Source organism: Anabrus simplex, chromosome 2, assembly GCF_040414725.1.
Source record: "Anabrus simplex isolate iqAnaSimp1 chromosome 2, ASM4041472v1, whole genome shotgun sequence".
Lineage (NCBI taxonomy): Eukaryota > Metazoa > Arthropoda > Insecta > Orthoptera > Tettigoniidae > Anabrus > Anabrus simplex.
Window position 1 is genome coordinate 213,748,466 of NC_090266.1, and position 19,065 is coordinate 213,767,530.

The window sequence follows — 19,065 nt, forward strand, 5'->3', positions numbered from 1 at the left end:
AATTTTACAAGCCTATCAAAGGCTACAACAAACTTCATTCCTAACTGCCCTTAAGGCACACATACAGTGAAACAGGGGTATCTTGTACCCAACCTACAGGGCCTTCACATGAAGAAAAACTCTGGGTTAATTAAATGGCCCAAAAAACCAAATTGACTGGAGGCGTAGCTTGCACTCCTACATGAAACTTCATAAAACCTAGGTGGCACTCTGCCAGTTATACAGGGGCTAATCCCATACTAGGGAGGTGACTCGTAGAAGAATAATTTATTACACTAAGAAGAGAAGAAAATCGGGTATGAAAACGTAGTCACCTCAAAACAACATGAGTGGGAGCTCGAGAGGGTTAAGCACTCTCTATCCCAAATTGCGGGTAATTTATATGAATATAGTAAGGTTTACATTAAAAAGGATTCGAACCTTTCCCCGCGGGTTAAAACTGCTCAGCTAGCAAGAAATAAAGATGTTAACACAATGCTGTCCGCTCACGTATCAATACGTGTTTCCAAGCACGGTGCTCTGCAGCCGGTCACGTATAAATACGTGTTTGTGCAAGTCTGTCTTCTGATGCCATCTAACGGTTATTGAGGAACTATTTGGAGATTATCGCTGATGTGCCTAAATGGTAGAAAAACTACGCTTCTTTTAGTACTGGTTTTGCCCGTTTTAGTGTGTCAGTTGCATCTGTTTTTGCCAAGACCGGTTTTTGCCTTCGAATATCTCCGTGTATCCATCAATGCTAGTAAACAAAAATGGCAGCCCCGGTAAACAAAAACAGTGGACTGACTCCTGGTGATATACATGAATTATACGCTGATAATTTGTCATATATTTCCCGTGATTGTGAGGAGAGTGAAGATGAATTGTCTAATGATAATTCTAGTGCTAATGTCATGCATTTATGTGGAAGTGATGCGTTGAATGACACGTTTATTGCACCATGTGAGCAATGACCTGATGCTTCAGATAGCAAAAATGGTCTAGATATAAGTACTGTTGATAATATTCTCCCTATTTCTGGCAGTGAGTGGCCTAACAGGATATTATACTGTTTTTGGAGTCTTTCTCGTGAACACCTGGCGTTAAAATTTCGCCGAGTGAACCTGACAATATAGGTTGTGATGTCAAGTTGTTCATTTGTAATGATTTGTAGGTAGGCGTATATGGTGGAGGAATCAAACAGATATCAATACCAGAATGAACCGAAATATAAAATCTCACCAAAAACTTTAAAGTGGACAGATATAACTGTGAATGAATCTAAAATTATTAAATTATGATACCCTGCAATAACTCCATGTCTCTGCCAAAACCTTCCGGCCACAGGGGCCAGTTATACGTCAGATGGGCCGGACAGCAATGTGTTAACAGGCCATTACCTTGTTGATGAACTGCTGCCCGAAGAAAGAGGTGCTTCTCGCCCCCTGCTACATAATCACACACTAAGAGAGATGTTACTGCAGTGGCCTGGAGACAAGAAAATCAGCAGTTTTTATACCCTCGTGGAAAATTCGAGACCTTTCAAGAATGAATAGACACACCCCTTCAACTTTATTGGTAGACTAGGAATTACACATGGAAACCTGAGGAAGAAAGCTATGATTGGAGGAAAATTAATTACAGAAATTACTGATTGGTTAAATTCAAAACTGGCGGAAAGAGAAGGGTTACACTGCCAACCCAAAAAATGAATGAAAGAAATATAACAAAGAACAAACTTATGAATACCAAATTTCTTCAAAAAACAGTTCCTTCACTTCGCACTAGGGTGCATAATTATAGTTCTTAGGCAGTGACATCTAGAAGAGGACGTCCACACTTCTTGCTAGATAGTAAACAAAAACACGTCGGAATAGACACAGTTCAGAAAATTTCAAAATTACACCATTTACCGTAGTGACATCTTTTAAGAAATAGTAGAATTAGTTCAGTTTTCAAGGTTCCAAACTTCTCCTGTAGAGGAGTTTAAATTGGCGCAATATTTGAACTAGTGGTGTGGAGGTGTACCGCCCGGTACAATAATAATACTGATGTATTGCATAATTCAGCCACAGTCAATAGATCGAACCCATATTCTAAATCGGGTGTGTATAGATTTAGATGTAACGACTGTGGGTGCACATATCTAGGTCAAACAGGACGAAACTTTAAAATTAGATATACAGAACATACTAATGCCATAAAATATAACAGGTTTTCCGCAGTAGGCCAGCATATGCACGATCTAAAGCATAAATTAACATCTATAGAACGTTACATAAGTGTTTGTAGACTATTTCTATTTTATGATTTTTTGTTCTTTTTTAAATCCACTTTATATCATAAGTGAGCAAACCGGTTTGCATATGTTTTTATCAGATTGCGGGATAAGACTCGCAAGTCTGCGACTTGTTGAAAATATGAACTTAGAAACAGTATTTTTAACACAGTTTCATTGTTGTTAATATGGTTTTAAATTGTGATGAATTTGGCATTGATAAAATTATCCGATTGTCAATTTTTCTACAAACTTCTATTCAGCTGATGACGCAGTAGGGCGTCGAAACTAGTACCGATTGAAAATATATGTTGTAATTACGTCTACACAACAAATTTTTATGTATTGAATAAGGTGGACCCAAAAAGTTTTAATAAAACATTGCAAATGGACTGTATTCGCTATTGACCTATCCAAGGCTTTTGATAGGGTACATCATAGAAAATTACTGATGAAAATGAGGCCTATTGGACTAGACAAAAGAGTGGATGAATGAGTGGCTAAATTTATAGAAACCAAACTTAAAGAATTAGAGCACATCAAGTGTTATGCGATCCTGAAATGATTATGAGTGGGTCCACAGGGCAGTACTATTGAACCTTTATGTTTTCTTATATGTATACATGATATGAGTAAAGAATTGGTATCACAGCTAAGACTATATGTAGATGACGTTATACTGTATAGAGTACAGTGAAACCTCGATTCTCCGTTTTTCGAGGGACCATGAAAATAAAACGTACAACACGGGAAAACGGAAAATCCAGGAATGAATGAAAACCATCAACAATTTGGCTAAACATCACAAAAATGAAATATGTATAATTATATTCTTACAAAAACTCCTAAACTAAACCAAACCAAACTACAGCCCCAGTGGAACTTTGCTTGCCAAGCAACCGCTGCTCAGCCCGAAGGCCTGCAGATTACGAGGTGCGCTTGGTCAGTGCGACGAATCCTCTCGGCCGATATTCCCGGCTCTGTAGATCGGGGTCGCCATCTCATCATTAGATAGTTCCACAATTAAAGGTAATCGCGTAGGCTGAGTGGAGTTGGAACCAAACTTATATCCAGGTAAAATTGCCTGACCTGGTTGCAATCGAACCCGGGCCCTCTGGATGAGAGGCGGGCATGTTAGACCGCGAAACCGCATTAATTACCGGTACGCGAGTTCAAAATCTCGATACTTTATATTCAAATTTACAGGGGAATCTTCGTCAGTTTCCCTTGAAAACTTCTTTCAGTTCAGCAACTTTGATTAGGCTAGCCAAACTCTTCGAAAAATCTAATAACGCCAAGCCAAACGACCACAAGTAGTTCTTAATTCTCTCATCTAATAAAATAAAGCACATTAGATACAAAAGCACCCAAAATGATGGCAAAATCCTTTCATTTCTTAATCTTTCATTGTAATTTGGTCTCCGGTATACTGTTCGTAGTCAGTTTCTGGAAATCTCGTACCGCGCAAATTAGGCCTACATCGACTTTTAAAGGTTATGTTGAACTCGAAAACACGGTATCGAATGTAAGTATTGATTCTTAAAAGTTCTCGAATGCATTATATTCAATTCTGCGCGTCACAAATCCAATCAAACTGGAAAGATAAAAGAAATATCAAAACTTCAGAAATTACGGTTATTTGTGACCTTGAGGTCATCTGGAAAGCGCGCTCGCTGCACGTCAGTACGAGTTTGAAATGATACCAACCATTTAAAACGTAACGTGCACAAATAAAACGACTGCGGTTTTTGGTATTTTAACACGAAAACATAAAATTCCCAGTCTTTCATTAGGACCTAAACAGTAATAGGCAATCCCAAGACCTCCCATAGCTTTCTTTTTTTTTAAATGTAAGGTGCAACATCTATTTTGGTCTCGCCAACATAATCATGTACGATAATATCAAAAATACTGAATTTGTATTAAGAAGGAGCAGTTCCGATTCCTGCCTGAAAGCCCAGTTACTCTGCAGTGCCCTGAGCAAAGTGCCGAAAACCTCTTCGACAGTACGATCGAAAAAAATATCAAAATATAAACATCTAACCATGGACATAATATGGACGTTTTATAAGTGCGAACATTTGACGAAACTCGTTCCGTCTTCAAGCAGAGGTGTCGAAATCCGCCGTGTCTCCTTGCAATTGTTGTGACCACTCTGCTTTATGATTTTCCGAGATTCTCTGAACAATACCACCCGAATGCGACGCTAAGATCGTCCCTTATGCAAGTTCACCGCCGATCGCTTTTCCAGTACCGGTACAGTACTTCCTTTAATAACGCCAAGATCCATAAATATGTCACAGCCGTCCTTTCGTGAGATACAGTTTATTAAAGAACGATTGATCGAGGATTTAGCGTTGATGGGACTGGAATTTCTGGACGGTTGATCCGGGAAATCGTTTCTTCGAGGAACGGATAATGCGGGACTTTTACAATGTGATTTAATTCCGATGCTCGCGGGACCACGTAATTTGAACGCATATTCCGGGAAAACGTATTTTCCGGGAACGGATAATCGAGGTTCCACTGTAGTAAATGAGTTGCAGGATTACAGGCGACTGTATGGGGACCTAGCCAATGTTGTGAGATGGGAAGCGGACAATGGTATGATTGCAAACTTGATGAAAAGTAAGGTTGTAAGTTTCACCAAGAGGGAAAGTCTTCTCAGATTAATTACTGTGTTGATGGAGTAATCATACCTCATTGAGAGCACTGTAAGTACCCAGGTGGTAATATAAGGAATGATCTTCATTGGGATAACCATATTAACGAGGTTGTTAAGAAAGGTTATAGATCTATTCACGTGGTTATGGGGGTATTTAAGGGTTGTAGTAAGGATGTAAAGATGAGGGAATTTTAAGTTTCTGGCATGAATCCAATTAGAGTATGGTTCCAGTGTATGAGGCTCACACCGAGACTGCCTGATGCGAGAACTGGAAAAATCTAAAGGAAAGCAGTGCGATTTGTTCTGGGTGATTTCTGACAAACGTTGCAAACTCTGGACTGGGAAGACTTGAGAGCAAGGTAATGAAATGGCGCATGGCTTTTAGTGCCGGGAGTGTCCGAGGACATGATCGGTTTGCCGGGTGCAGGTCGTTTGATTTGATTCCCGTAGGCGACCTGGGCATTGTGATGAAATTATGAAGACGACACATACACCCAGCCCCTGTGCCAGCGAAATTAACCAATGATGGTTCAAATTCCCAACCCTGCCGGGAATCAAACCAGGGACCCCTCTGACCAATGGCCAGCACGCTAACCATTTAGCCATGGAGCTGGACAGAGAAAAGTGATGAGATGCTCAACTAAGTGGAATGTTCCAAGCTGTCATGTACAGATGTTATGTAATGACTGACAAGTAAGCCTGACCGGAGCTTCTGAACATAGGAAAGGTCATAATATTAAGATAAAGTTGGAAATAAAGTGGACAAATAGGGACAAAAATTCATTTACAGAATGAGGAGTAAGGGATTGAAATAATTTATCCAGGGAAATGTTTGATAAATTTCGAAGTTCTTTGAAATCGTTTAAGAAAAGGCTAGGTACACAACTGAAAGGAAATCTACCAAATGGGTAACAGCCCTAATGCAGATCATTGATGACTGACTGAACTGTAGTGTACCTCCATCAATAAATATTAGTTTGGCATTAGACTTCCCTTCACGACTGAGGAATTTGGGTCATTTTCATTAGAAAAGTTTTCAAGATATCACAGGAAATGACATATTCAGCACATACCTTCTGGTTAATGTCTTTTTCTTTATATGCTGCAAGGTCGCTGGATGATAGAGCTGTAGAGCTCCCTTTGGGAGTACCATAACAGGAATGCACATCACATGAAGAGTTATGTTGAACTGAAGTCTTGGACTGCATTGGACTTCCAGTACAAGGAATTGTGAATTCTTCAGAATCAGCCATTTTTAAAGGTATGGATGACAAGGTATCACTCTCTGAGTCCAAATCTGTGTCTTCAGATGAATGGAGGATAGATTCTGCTACTTTACTTGCTTCCAAAGCAATATCCTCAAATTCCAGATTGTCATTATGAGCAATATTGCAACTTGTTTCTTCTTGTATCAAGGGATGACTTACAATAGCAGTCGCACATTCTGCTGGGTCAGTGCTAGTAGTTGTTAACGTATCACAAGAATTTGGAACAATACTAAATAACTGACTCGTAGGAGTATCTTGAACAAACTCAGCAATAGTCTGGTTTAAGTCTTCCTGTTGTCTGTTACATATTTCAATTAACTGATTTAATTTACGGGCATCTCCAAATTCCTCTTCCTTAATATCCAATACTAGCGTCTTAGGACGGATTTCTAGATGTCCATCATCCACAGCGGAACTTTCAATAAATGAATTGTCTCCTGGAAGATCATCTTGGGTTTGGCAGGTGTCAGAAGATAATTGTTCATCATTACTTTGAAATCCATCACTTTTCAAGGTTTCAACCAATAAAACTCGATCTTGGGAAAGCAGTCTCTCCTTTTCAAAATTCCCACTTTCTAAGGATTGTGTATTGGGCGGTAAACTTCTGCAAGTGCTAACTTCAGTTGTACACTCACTCCTATTTCTCACGAACTTGCAAACCTCTTGTACAGTTTCAGACTTCGTTGCAGGAGTTCCTTCTGAAACGTCCAAGTCACATACTTCGTTCTTTTCTGACAAATGTTTGTCATGTGGGTTCTCAACAATACAGTCGGTTGCTTGTTCAGTGATATTAGGACAGCTTGCCAAATCGCTATCTTTATGTCCTAGATCAAGCGTATTTCCCTCCTGAATTCCAGAACACTTTTCAACTGCTGGAGTTGGAAGAGGATCAGTTAAATTACCTAAAAGTACAGGCTCCACATCATGTGAAGATAGATATGATGGGGGAAGCTCTTTGGAAGGAATGTTTGATTCTTCAGTCTTATCTTCAGCACTCGTTGACTTACATAATGTCCTCTCATCAAGAAAATTAATGTTTATTACTTCAGTCTTTTCCTCCTTAGGAACCTCTACTTTCTCATCAATCAGAAGAGATGGCTCAGAAACATCCCCTACGTCAAAAGGCTGAGAAGAGACTTGCTCAGCAAGTTCATCTCTTTTGTACAACAGGCAAACATTATCAGTTTCATCTGCAAGATTGTTTACATCTGTCTCTCCAGGAAGGAACTTCTGGGCTAATGTATGCTCAACATCACCAATATCGGTTGTATTAATACTTCCTTCTTCCTGCCCAAAATTCAACAAGGAAAGATCACGATTATTATCAAGTTTGTGTTTTAACAATGTACTGTCTTCAATTTGTACAGATGGAATTACATCGAATGTCTCATCAAGGATACAAGGTGATGCTGGGCGAACAATATCCAATAAAATGTTTGTGTTCTCATTGTTCTCAGTCCATGAATTACCATCATAATCAATCTCCCCTTTGCTAGAGCTTCTGTTTGCAGGTGATGACAGACAAAGCTGGCTGAAAGCCGCACAAAGGGACAGATCTTGTGATTTAGGCGTCTTAGCAACCAGCTGAGCCAGTTCCTTGTCGTCGCTTACAATGGGAGAGTCTTGTGGATGTGTTAAATCACTCCTGCCAGCATTACAAGAACATTGCTCGTGTGTACAATTGGCTCCTTCACAAGTGATATTCTTTGCTGCATTTCCTGCGCTGGTCTCATCTTCTGAATCATCTATGAGAGTTGACCCTGGTCTTTCATACACAATGGCAACTTCATCAGAGACTTTGCCACCATACTTCTCACTTGGAGTGACGGCTTCTGAAATATCTGTTTCAGTGGCACTTTCGTAAGTATCAGCAGCACTTTCATAGTCTGCTGTGTCAGTATCTGAAACAAATCAATTGCAATGAAACAATAATTTACAAAATATTGCCTTGCGATCAAAATAAGAGGGAAAAGGATAATTTTTGTAAGCAACAAGTCTCCAAGGAATAAATAAAAGCAGAAAAGTAACTTATGATCAAAACAGCAATTGAGGTTCTTCACTGAGTATGACAGTGGTAGGATAATCACAAACTAATGATGACAATTTTATCATGTCAATAATTTAAGTGTTTGTATCAGAGACAAAAAATGTGGTCTGGAAATTTAAAGAATTCATAGAAACAAACCTGTATCGGACTGTTTTTTGTATACAGCTTCTGGCAGTAAAAGATCTGGTAGAGATAAGTTTGAGTCTACACTCTTGAATTTGGAAGAATCTTGGGCTTGTGCGACTGTCTCCAAATCTTCTGAAGACACCGTGTCTGAGACATTCTCACTGCATCAGATTCAAAAATAACAAATAGATACATACATGCCACTAAATCCATTAGTACATTACAACTGAACTTTAAAAAAATAAAAAAAATAAAAAATCAAACCCTTAAATACAGATGTATTTACAATTCAAACCACATTTCACCAACTTCACATTAACTTACAAGGCCCTCAACAAACTTGCATAAGTAAAGGGTTAAAGCATACAAGCCACGATTTACAACTCCTTGGATGGGAATGATATAGATGTTGATTCCCATAGGGAACCTGAAATATTTATCCCGAATGAGTAAATTTATAATACCAGTATAAACGGTCTGTTATTGGACATTATAAATTTTCCAGCTAACTCATTCCTGATTGCCAGCGTTTCGTCTCAGTGTGCTAATTTGGGCTCATCAGTTTGTAAATAGCACACCCACAGGGACGCATGACTAGTGCATAACGTGGAGGCCACCGCGTAGGCTATGTGGAGCCACCGGCAGTGCCAATGCACAATGAGAGACTGTCTCATTACCAAAAACTGATGCCGACTTAGCAAACTGGGGGGCAACCAGGAATGAGTTAGCTGGAAAATGTATCATGTCCAATAACAGACCATTTGTACTGGATGGGAATGACCGTATTTCCATTTAAAATAAAGTAAAATTCCTGTTATTCATTAAGCAAAAAGTAATATAATTATATAAATGCAACAACGATTTTGCACAGAGTTGTAGTGTCGACTGTCTTTCCCTGTTAACTGAATTTTGGAAATCATTTAATTTTTAATAGACGCCCGGTCATAATAGCTAGCTTCTAAATGGCGAGAGGGAGTTTCATTATGAGTGGAGACATAGATATTTACTATCCAAGATTAAAGTACAACAACAACAACAACAACAACAACAATGTATCTACCAGATATACACTATGCCTTCAAATAAGTAACCTCAGTGATCTTATTCCCAGTAAGCATGATTGGACTGTTGTTGAATTTATATGATAATTTAAACCCAAACAACTACAAGCCACAGCTATCCATGGTAACTCCGTACTATATTACAGTAGAACTGTTTCTAAAGCACTTCTTAAAATGTAATAGTGAAAATTGTAATGCATTATGTATATTAAAAAAATATTTGAGATTGTAGGCCAACTCTTTATTGTACCCAGTGAAAATATATAACCCACAATGAACATAAGTAACTTATTTCTTACAACTTAAATTGAAAATGACATGGATTTCTGCTCTCTTTCTTTCATTATTTTCTGCCTTCATTTCAAATTCGGGCATCGCATCAGTGATCAAGAGTGAGTGGGAGAACTTTGCCCAACCTTCACGGCCTGTGACGTAGCCACGTCACTGTAATTGAATAGCATACCCTCATCGCCTGCCAAGCCGCCCACTTACAGCGCTGAGCGCCTGCGGGACGGAATGCCCAGTGTGAGCACCTCTGTTGTAAACCATGAAACAGAATTTCAGTTTCTTCCCCAACTATAAATCTCTTGGATTCAATTTTTTAAATGTGAATTTTGTGTTCTTGCATCAGTCTCTTAAACAGGTTCCAAGAAGGATTTTCCAGGAATCAACGAACAAGGGGAGTGTGTATGCGAGGGTCTTCAAAAGGCAGAAGTATTCAGTCAGCAGTATGTAGAGACTGTTGGTTACAAGGATAATGTCCAGGTAGAGGAGGTGACTAATACTAAAAGAAGCATTTTTTTTTTTTTTTTTTTTTTTTTTTTTTTTTTTTCTATTTGCTTTACGTCGCACCGACACAGATAGGTCTTATGGCGACGATGGAATAGGAGAGGCCTAGGAAGTGGAAGGAAGCGACCGTGGCCTTAATTAAGGTACAGCCCCGGCATTTGCCTGGTGTGAAAATGGGAAACCACGGAAAACCATCTTCAGGGCTGCCGACAGTGGGGCTCGAACCCACTATCTCCCGATTACTGGATACTGGCCGCACTTAAGCGACTGCAGCTATCGAGCTCGGTAAAAGAGAAGCATTTAAATTTACCTACGACAACAATGACATTTACAGTAAGATACAAAAGCTGAAAACTAGAAAAGCAGCTAGAATTGATAAGGTTTCGGGGGATATACTGAAGACAATGGGTTGGGATATAGTACCATATCTGAAGTACTTATTTCATTGTTGTTTGCATGAAGGAGCTATACCAAATGAATGGAGAGTTGCTATAGTAGCCCCTGTGTATAAAAGAAAGGGTGATAGACATAAAGTTGAAAATTACAGTGCAGTCAGTTTGACATGCCTTGCATGTAAGCTTTGGGAAAGCATTCTTTCTGATTATATAAGACATGTTTGCAAAATTAATAACTGGTTTGATAGAAGGCAGTTTGGGTTTAGGAAAGGTTATTCCACTGAAGCTCAACTTGTAGGATTCCAGCAAGATATAGCAGATGGCCTGGATTCGCGAGGTCAATTGGACTGTATCGCAATTGACCTATCTAAGGCAGTTGACAGGGTAGATCATGGGAGACTACTGGCAAAAATGAGTGCAATTGGACTTGACAAAAGAGAGAATGAATGGGTGGCTATGTTTCTAGAAAACAGAACTCAGAATTAGAGTAGGCAAAGCTTTATCTGTCCCTGTAATAATTAAGAAGGGAATTCCCCAAGGCAGTATTATTGGACCTTTATGTTTTCATACATACATATATATATATATATATATATATATATGTGTTATTCTCTACAGAGTAATAAATAAGTTACAAGATTGTGAGCAACTGCAAAATGACCTCGATAATGTTGCGAGATGGATAGTAGGAAGTGGTATGATGATAATCGGGTTTAAAAGTCAGGTTGAGTTTCAGAAAAGGAAAACTCCTCTCAGTTTCAATTACTGCCTTGAATGAGGTTAAAGTTCCTTTTGGGGATAATTATAAATACCTAGGTCTTAATATAAGGAAAGATCTTCGTTGGGGTGATCGCATAAATATGACTGTAAATAAAGGGTACAGATCTCTGCATATGGTTAAGAGGGTATTTAGGGGTTGCAGTAAGGATGTAAAGGAGAAGGCATGTAAGTCTTGATGGGTAATTTAGACGCAGTCCTGAATAAGTGTTTTATATATATTTGTGTCCGAGTGATCGGAATGTACGTATGTAAATTAGGCCAATTACTAGTGTATCGGATATTACTATCGCATCTCGTGAACAGTTTTAGATCAAGCCTTCAGGCAAAGAATGAAGGACTTAACGAGGCAGTGAACATAATGAAATAACTTAACCCATATATATTCCATGTAACATGATATCCTACTTTCTCAGGTTCATTACCCATTTCTAATTTGTAAATGTTTGTTAAGAATGTCAATTCATGTAAAAGTGTGTATCACTTTCTTTGACCAACATAATGGTCAGTTCATTTTGTTTGATAAATTGTTATTTAATTAGTATGATTTTAATTCATGTTTTTACTTAAATCTATTATATCCGATAACCAGCATTCTCCTTCAGTAGTTTTATATGTACGTATTTCCTGTACATATACTTTAGTATATTTTAGTATGTAGAGATTTTATTGCCCCCATCCAGATGTACCACGCGCTTCTACCCTGAGCTAGGCCAAATGTAAGACAGGATACGGTACAATACAGCAAAACTGACTGACAGTAGCTATAAACTATTTGTTGACGTACTCCCAGACTGAGGTTATTACAGAGTAGGCCTTCTTCATCTTGTAGAAGATAGCACTGCTTCAATTTGACGAATCATTTTCTTCTCAGTGTCCAGGGTCTTTGTGATCATGCAACTTGAATATCTAGAAGAACTCTTTCTGTCAATATTCTAGCCGTTTTTAACTGCAACAAAATCTCTTGGTGCAATTGACAACTAAATAACATGAATTTTGCCTTTGGAATATTGATGAAGACACATTTCATTTCAGCTAAGTTAACCCTCTTCTATAATTTTACTGGTTTTACATAACCCCCTAACCACTTTCTTACTATTTTTGGAGATGCCAAGGTGAGAGAATTTTGTCTCATAGTTCATTTATGTGCCAATCAATCGACTGACAGGAGACTGATGTATTTCAGCACCTTCACATGCCACCAGACTGAGCCTGCCAAGAAGGCCTGTGCTCTACCATCTGAGCTACTCAGCCGGGTTAACCCTCTTCAATAGAGACTGCAGGTTCTGAAGATTGTTAGATATAAAAACAGTGTCTTCATACCTTAAATTTGCTATTGAGCCACTGATCTTTAACCCCTCAGCGCCGACCTCTATACGTGGTATAAACCCATACATGGTTTCACATTTAAGGCTACAGCGCGAAGAGTTTTGGAGTTATTGATATGCAATTTGTTTTGTTTCGGGTTTATCAGCGTTGTAAATAAGAATTGAAAAATCGTTATAATGTAGTTGTTTTTGCAAGGATAATTATTTGTCAAATAAGTCTGAGTACTAATCTCTTGCTTTTTTAAAAGTCTGTTTGCTTCATTCTTTCCCACAGAATAAAATTAAGAAAAGATGATCTGAGAAGTTTGCCTTTTCGTGTGATGTTCTTTGCTCTATTTCTTTGCTCTATTTGTAAACTTTAGCATGGTCGCCCTGCAGAAATATGCCATCTGGTCGAGTAAAATGGAACATTGAAATTCAGATGCAGCAGTCTAGATTGCTTCAAATAAAAATGCCTGCGACCAGTAACCAAGGCTATAGATGTATTTTTATTATTTTTTATTATTATTATTATTATTATTATTATTATTATTATTATTATTATTTGTCCAACCCTTGACCCGTTTCTCTACAGGGTCGAGTATGAGGTGAGGTGAGATGAATCTGTTGTGGCAAGTGTTTATGACCGGATGCCGTTCCCGACGTCAACCTCATCAGAGGAGTTAATGAAACAAAATGAATGACCTGATATATGATACTAGGAAGGGAGAGTGTGAAACCCGGTGCCAGCACGTAGTCTACTCCTTTCGAATAGCACCAAGGGGTCTGTTCAAGGCTTAACGTCCCCATCCGACGGATGAAACACCAACAGCATCATATGCCCTCACTCCGTACGAGCACTGCGGACATTTGGAATTCAATCCAGGCTTTTGGCACGCAATCTAGTGATTAGAAATTGAATACCACCATCTCCCCTACCCTACCCTACCCTACCCTACCGGCCAACATTCTGATGGTGAAAATTTTTTCAACCAGCGGGACTCGAACCTCAGTGTCAGACCGTTTAGACTTGAACACCTTAACTATCATGGCTACCAGGCGGTCTATTATTATTATTATTATTATTATTATTATTATTATTATTATTATTATTATTATTAACACATCACTGTAATTAAAAGAATTGTACTTACAGTTTCTGTTACATTGCTAAAAAGTAGTCTGATAAGTCTGATATCTTTTTCAACAATAATGCTGACAAGTTGCTCCTGTCTGAATTTGTCACAATTTGACATGGCACTGCTTTTTATGCACAAAAAAATTAAGAACAGGTAGTACTGTTAAAAATGTACGTTTGTGATAATGCAGACTTCAAGTCTTTCTTTGAAATAAGGCTCATTAAAGAGGAACTGCTGGAGTTCTGTGAAATTCAAGCCAAACATTCCATAAAATTAACTATCTCCTAATACAATTAACTCTATCTACTACTGTTCACACTACCAGACTTTCAGTCTGAAAGATTGGCAGTGGCAATAGTGAAAATGATTAAAAGTTATGTTATAATAATATTATATAGATCTGGTAATGTATACCAAGATATTCATCAACCAGTTACTGTTAATATATCAGCAACTGTTGTCACTGAAACTTCAAGTTGCATTCATACTTCCCTTAAGAGGTCAGCATTTACCTGGTTCCTTTATTTTTGGCAGCCAGTGCCTTTACAATAGGCTTCAAAAGCAACTGTCTAGGCCAGTATAAAGAGAATAGCATAGATCTCGTTGTCCATGAACATGACAACTATACAATCAGTAAATTTTGCTGGGCTCTCAATTGTAATAGCAAGAAATGTGGTGTAGGGGAAGCATGCCTGCCTCTTACCCAGAGGTTCAGGGTTTGATTCCCAGCCAGGTCAGGGATTTTTACCTGGATCTGAGGACTAGTTCGAGGTCAACTCAGCCTACATGATTACAATTGAGGAGCTATTCGACGGTGAGATGGCGGCTCTGGTCTAGAGAGCCAAGAATAACGGCTGTGAGGCTTCGTTGTGCTGGCCACATGACACCTCATAATCTGCAGGCCTTCAGGCTGAGAAGCGGTTGCTTGGTAGGCTAAGGACCTTCGGGACTCTCGCACCATGTGGTTTGGGGTTCTCAACTGCAATGTTGAGTACTACTGTTCTCTTCACACAAGAATAAATAAATATCGGAAGAACATTTTTTCCATACCCGTTTCTTTTGTCAAGAGGGATAACTCCCACATCAAAGCAATATTAAGTTTGGAGAAATTTTATAAAACAAAGGTAACAGGAATTAATCACTATTTTATTGTGGACCAGACATATAATAAACAGATGAGGGCTATTTGTCAAAAAGATTACAAGAAAAAAAAATTGAATACTGTACTCTGCAAAATTATCAATAGTGTAACAGCTCATAACACAAGTGAAATATGGATATACCTAAAAATCATCTACCACCACCACCACCACCACCACCACTTTTCCCATGTGTGGGGTCGCCCATGCGAACTTGGACCTGTTATACGGCCGGATGTACTCAATATTGCGTGTTGCTGTGGTGGTTGGTAGAGTGGTGTGTTGTCTGAATATGAGCGGGAAGCATTGGGACAAACACTAACACCCCGTCCCCAAGCCAGAAGAATTAATCCAACGTGATTAAAATCCCCGACCCAGCCGGAAATCAATCCCAGCCTAAAACTAAGAAACAGCTTAAGATTGCACTCTTTACAATTCCTTGTTGTTACATAAGATCCGAAGTCAAGACGCTTGTAGTTTCATTCACAACAACAATCTTGACCAGTCTACAATCAGTTCTAAATCTCCACTTGTGGTTCACAACAGATTTCCATATTAGTTACGTCAAGAACATGGAAATTGATATAGGTGGGTAAAATGAGCCCCCATATGAATATCCTCTTTACCAAAGACTTATGTTGGAGGAAGATGATCCATTTTAGTTTTGGAAATATTTTTAAGTTAGATAGAATAGGACCGAGAAGTTTTGTGTTAAAACACCATTAATTTATGTAACATTTATGTACTGTTCACATTTTTTAAATTATTAACCTGGCACATTAGTCTTAAGATATTATTAATGTACATATATTATACTATATATGGTTAAATAAGGTCCCGGGCCTTGACCTAAAGGTGGTCTACAGACTGAAGATGCCCAAATGGGTAAAACATGTACCTGATAAGTCTACATAGATTCATGTAGATTCAAACCACATTGAACATGGAACGTATTGAATAGGTAGTTTTATTCAATTATCCTTGAGATTTTACGCCTTACATACCACTTAGTCGAGCAGCTTGTCTTCTTTCTCCAGCCCAAACTTGGGAACATTTTTGTAACGCTACTCTCGTGTCGGAAATCACCCAGAACAAATCGAGCTGCTTTCCTTTGGATTTTTTCCAGTTCTTAAATCAAATAATCCTGGTAAGGGTCCCATACACTGGAACCATACTCTAGTTGGGGTCTTACCAGAGACTTATGATGATGATGATGATGATGATGATGATGATGATGCTTGTTTAGAGGGGCCTAACATCTAGGTCATCGGCCCCTATGGTACGAATTGAGACTAAATGCGAGTACAATTTAAAAGTACAAAATTCATCCACGGACAAGAATTCAAAACGTGATGAGGAATGAATTGATCAATATGAATTTAAAAACAATCAGTGGATAAGACGCGCAATGCCTCAAATTTCCATTAACAATATTACTGACCAAGGGACTGCTTCCAAAGCCCAATCCTGAATCGATGATGCTTGTGTAAATGGGGCAATATCTATGTCATCGATCCCGCATAAGGGCACTTATCGCTAGTAAAGGAGAACCATGGTATTACTTAACTCTCTTGGTGCCAGGCGGTAGAGCGAGCATCAACCCTTTAAATTGCCAGAGCCGATCTGGTCGGCCGTTAACAATCCAGTCGGAAGTTGCCAGAGCCGATTACATCGGCCGGCTTAAAATTCTGTGATATACGTGATTTTGAGGCAACCTATAGTGAAGCGCATACTTTTGTTACAATCTGTAGTAAAGGGGCTACACGTCATTGTGTGCCTGGCCTTGCTTTGGCAGTTCTAAGAGGGTGTTATACCTTTCACTAGAGTCGTTTCCTGTGTTTACAAATACCGCTAACCGGTCAGTAAGAGATTGCTCCTTGCAGTGAGTGGTTTTGTGACAGGAAAATGGCATGTTATTCACGTGATAATTTTTCAGCAGGTATTGATGACAAATGCAGTATTTAGAACAGTGCGAAGTTAACGCTGATGATTTATCAGATAGCGATAGGGAATTTAGTTCAGAGAGTAGCGACGAAATTATACCGGACACGTCCGCGGAATCACCGCAGCTAAAGGAGAGATGTTTAATTATGTCTAACAGCACTAAAGCTGCTCTGAATATGGTGGTAGATGAAACTAATGATAACGAATATGATGATGATGATGATGATGTCTCTGGAGAACATTTTGTGGAAATTTGTCCCAATGAACCCGACAACATTCCTCAACCTCGTGTCTCCTTCAAGAAAGTTCTTGGACCTAAACATGCCCTACCGTCTGATTCTCCGCCCGTATCACACTTCTATTTACTTTTCACTTACTCTCTGCTAAACCTTATAGTCACATATAGTCCTCTATCATTACCTAAATGCCGGACTCCGCGGGCGAAGTGTTGCGTGCCTGCCTCTCACCCGGAGGTGATGGGTTCGATTCCCGCCCAGGTCAAGAATTTTCGCCTGGTCCTGAGGGTTGGTTCGAGGTTCACTCAATCTAAGTGACCCTAGGTGATTGCAATTGAGGAGATATCTGAGGGTAGGGGACCCCGGTCTGGAAAACCAAGAATAATTACTGAGAGGATCTGTCTCACTGACCACGATTCACCTCGTAAAGTGCAGGTACCGAACTGAGCAGCGGTCGCTTAGTAGTTCAAAGCAAATCACGGCTTTAGTGCCATACATTTCTTAATTTCGTAAATTCTGTTGTATTGTAAAATTATTTTTCTAATATATACTACAACCGAAAACGAGAAACTACTTTTTCTGAAAACAAAAAAACTATAATATCAACTACTATTTTTTACTTATTTAATAATTCAGAATTATTTTAATACTGTGTTATCCACACGTAGAAAATTTGTTGTCAGTATTTGCCAAACATCGATACATACACGCGAATTTTATCGGTGAGTTAAATTGTCTTTGTTTATATTAGTGACATATGTTTGCATTTTTATTTTTTACGTTTTTATTTTTCTCGTTAAAATTATTTATTCTATAGAATTGTATTTAGAAATACATTATACATAATTACGTATATTCTTTTGTATCGTAAATTATTTTTTCAAAGTAGATATTGAGAGAGAAAGTGCGAAAACATTTTTCTCATCTCAAAAATAAACGTTATCGACAACTATAAATCAACAATAAAGCGTTTTTGACTCTCTATATCACTCCAAACCAGTTTCTTATTCTACGTAGTCGATATGTAGAATATTTCCTGCCGGTATTTGCTATACACCGGTAGATATACGCGAATTTTAAAATACATGTATTTCCAAAGAAAACGGCCTGGCACTTTACAGTAGTAGAGTGGAGGTGGAGCTCTGGCCTCTTCCAGCTGATGGGGAGCGGCCGACTAGATCGGCTCCTGGCTCCAAGAGGGTTAAGTTCCGGTACTAATCAAAGGTAGCATAAACTCACGGTGTTCCAAATATTATGGCACTACTCACAGGTATTGTACGTCGTACAGGGAACGCAGACCTATGGTGTTTCTCACACAATGGCGCCACTCATAGCCAACGCAAACCGATGAGGTTCCTCACCTAGATGTACTAATCTCGGGCGCCGGTATTCACGTGGTGTTCCTCACATAGTGGGTACTAATCACAGGCAACGCAGACCGACAGTGTCGCTCATATAGTGGTACAACTCACAGCCAATGCCCAGACGTAAGGTGTTGCTCACATGGGTACGACTCATGGGTACTGGAAACCCACCGCGTACGCACGCACGCACCTGCTACTAATCACAAACCTATTGTGTACCTAATATAGTGGTAAAACTCGCAAGTAAAGGTGACCCATGGTGTTCCCCGCGTGATGGTACTAATCAAAAGTACTTTCATGGTTCTAAGACAATCATCCATTGGTCGCCCCTTTTAGTCACCTCTCACAACAAGCAGGGGATACCGTGGATATATTTTTCGTCGGCATCCCCATCCACAGGGGGTAGAGAGTGAGAAAAAAAGGAAGAAAGAAGGGATCCGTCACTTCGAAAAATGAAGTGACGGACGAAGAAAGGCAAGGGCCACGAAGGGCGTGAAAATGAAAGACTCCCTGGGCCTCGAATGCTCTAATACCGTCGGATTCAGAAAAGA

General features: G+C 39.1%; 1 protein-coding gene across 4 annotated transcripts in view; it reads right to left on the reverse strand.

Moving 5' to 3' along the window:
* The window catches only part of LOC136864010 (uro-adherence factor A), a 639,417-nt gene that overhangs the window by 294,213 nt on the left and 326,139 nt on the right, over positions 1-19,065 (reverse strand). For all 4 annotated transcript variants that reach the window (XM_067140507.2, XM_067140506.2, XM_067140509.2 and 1 more), the window contains 2 exons: positions 8,376-8,524; positions 5,996-8,091 (listed from right to left, as the gene is read on the reverse strand). In XM_067140507.2, the coding sequence (XP_066996608.2) occupies positions 5,996-8,091; positions 8,376-8,524 (2,245 nt within the window). The remainder of the gene's footprint in view (positions 1-5,995; positions 8,092-8,375; positions 8,525-19,065) is intronic.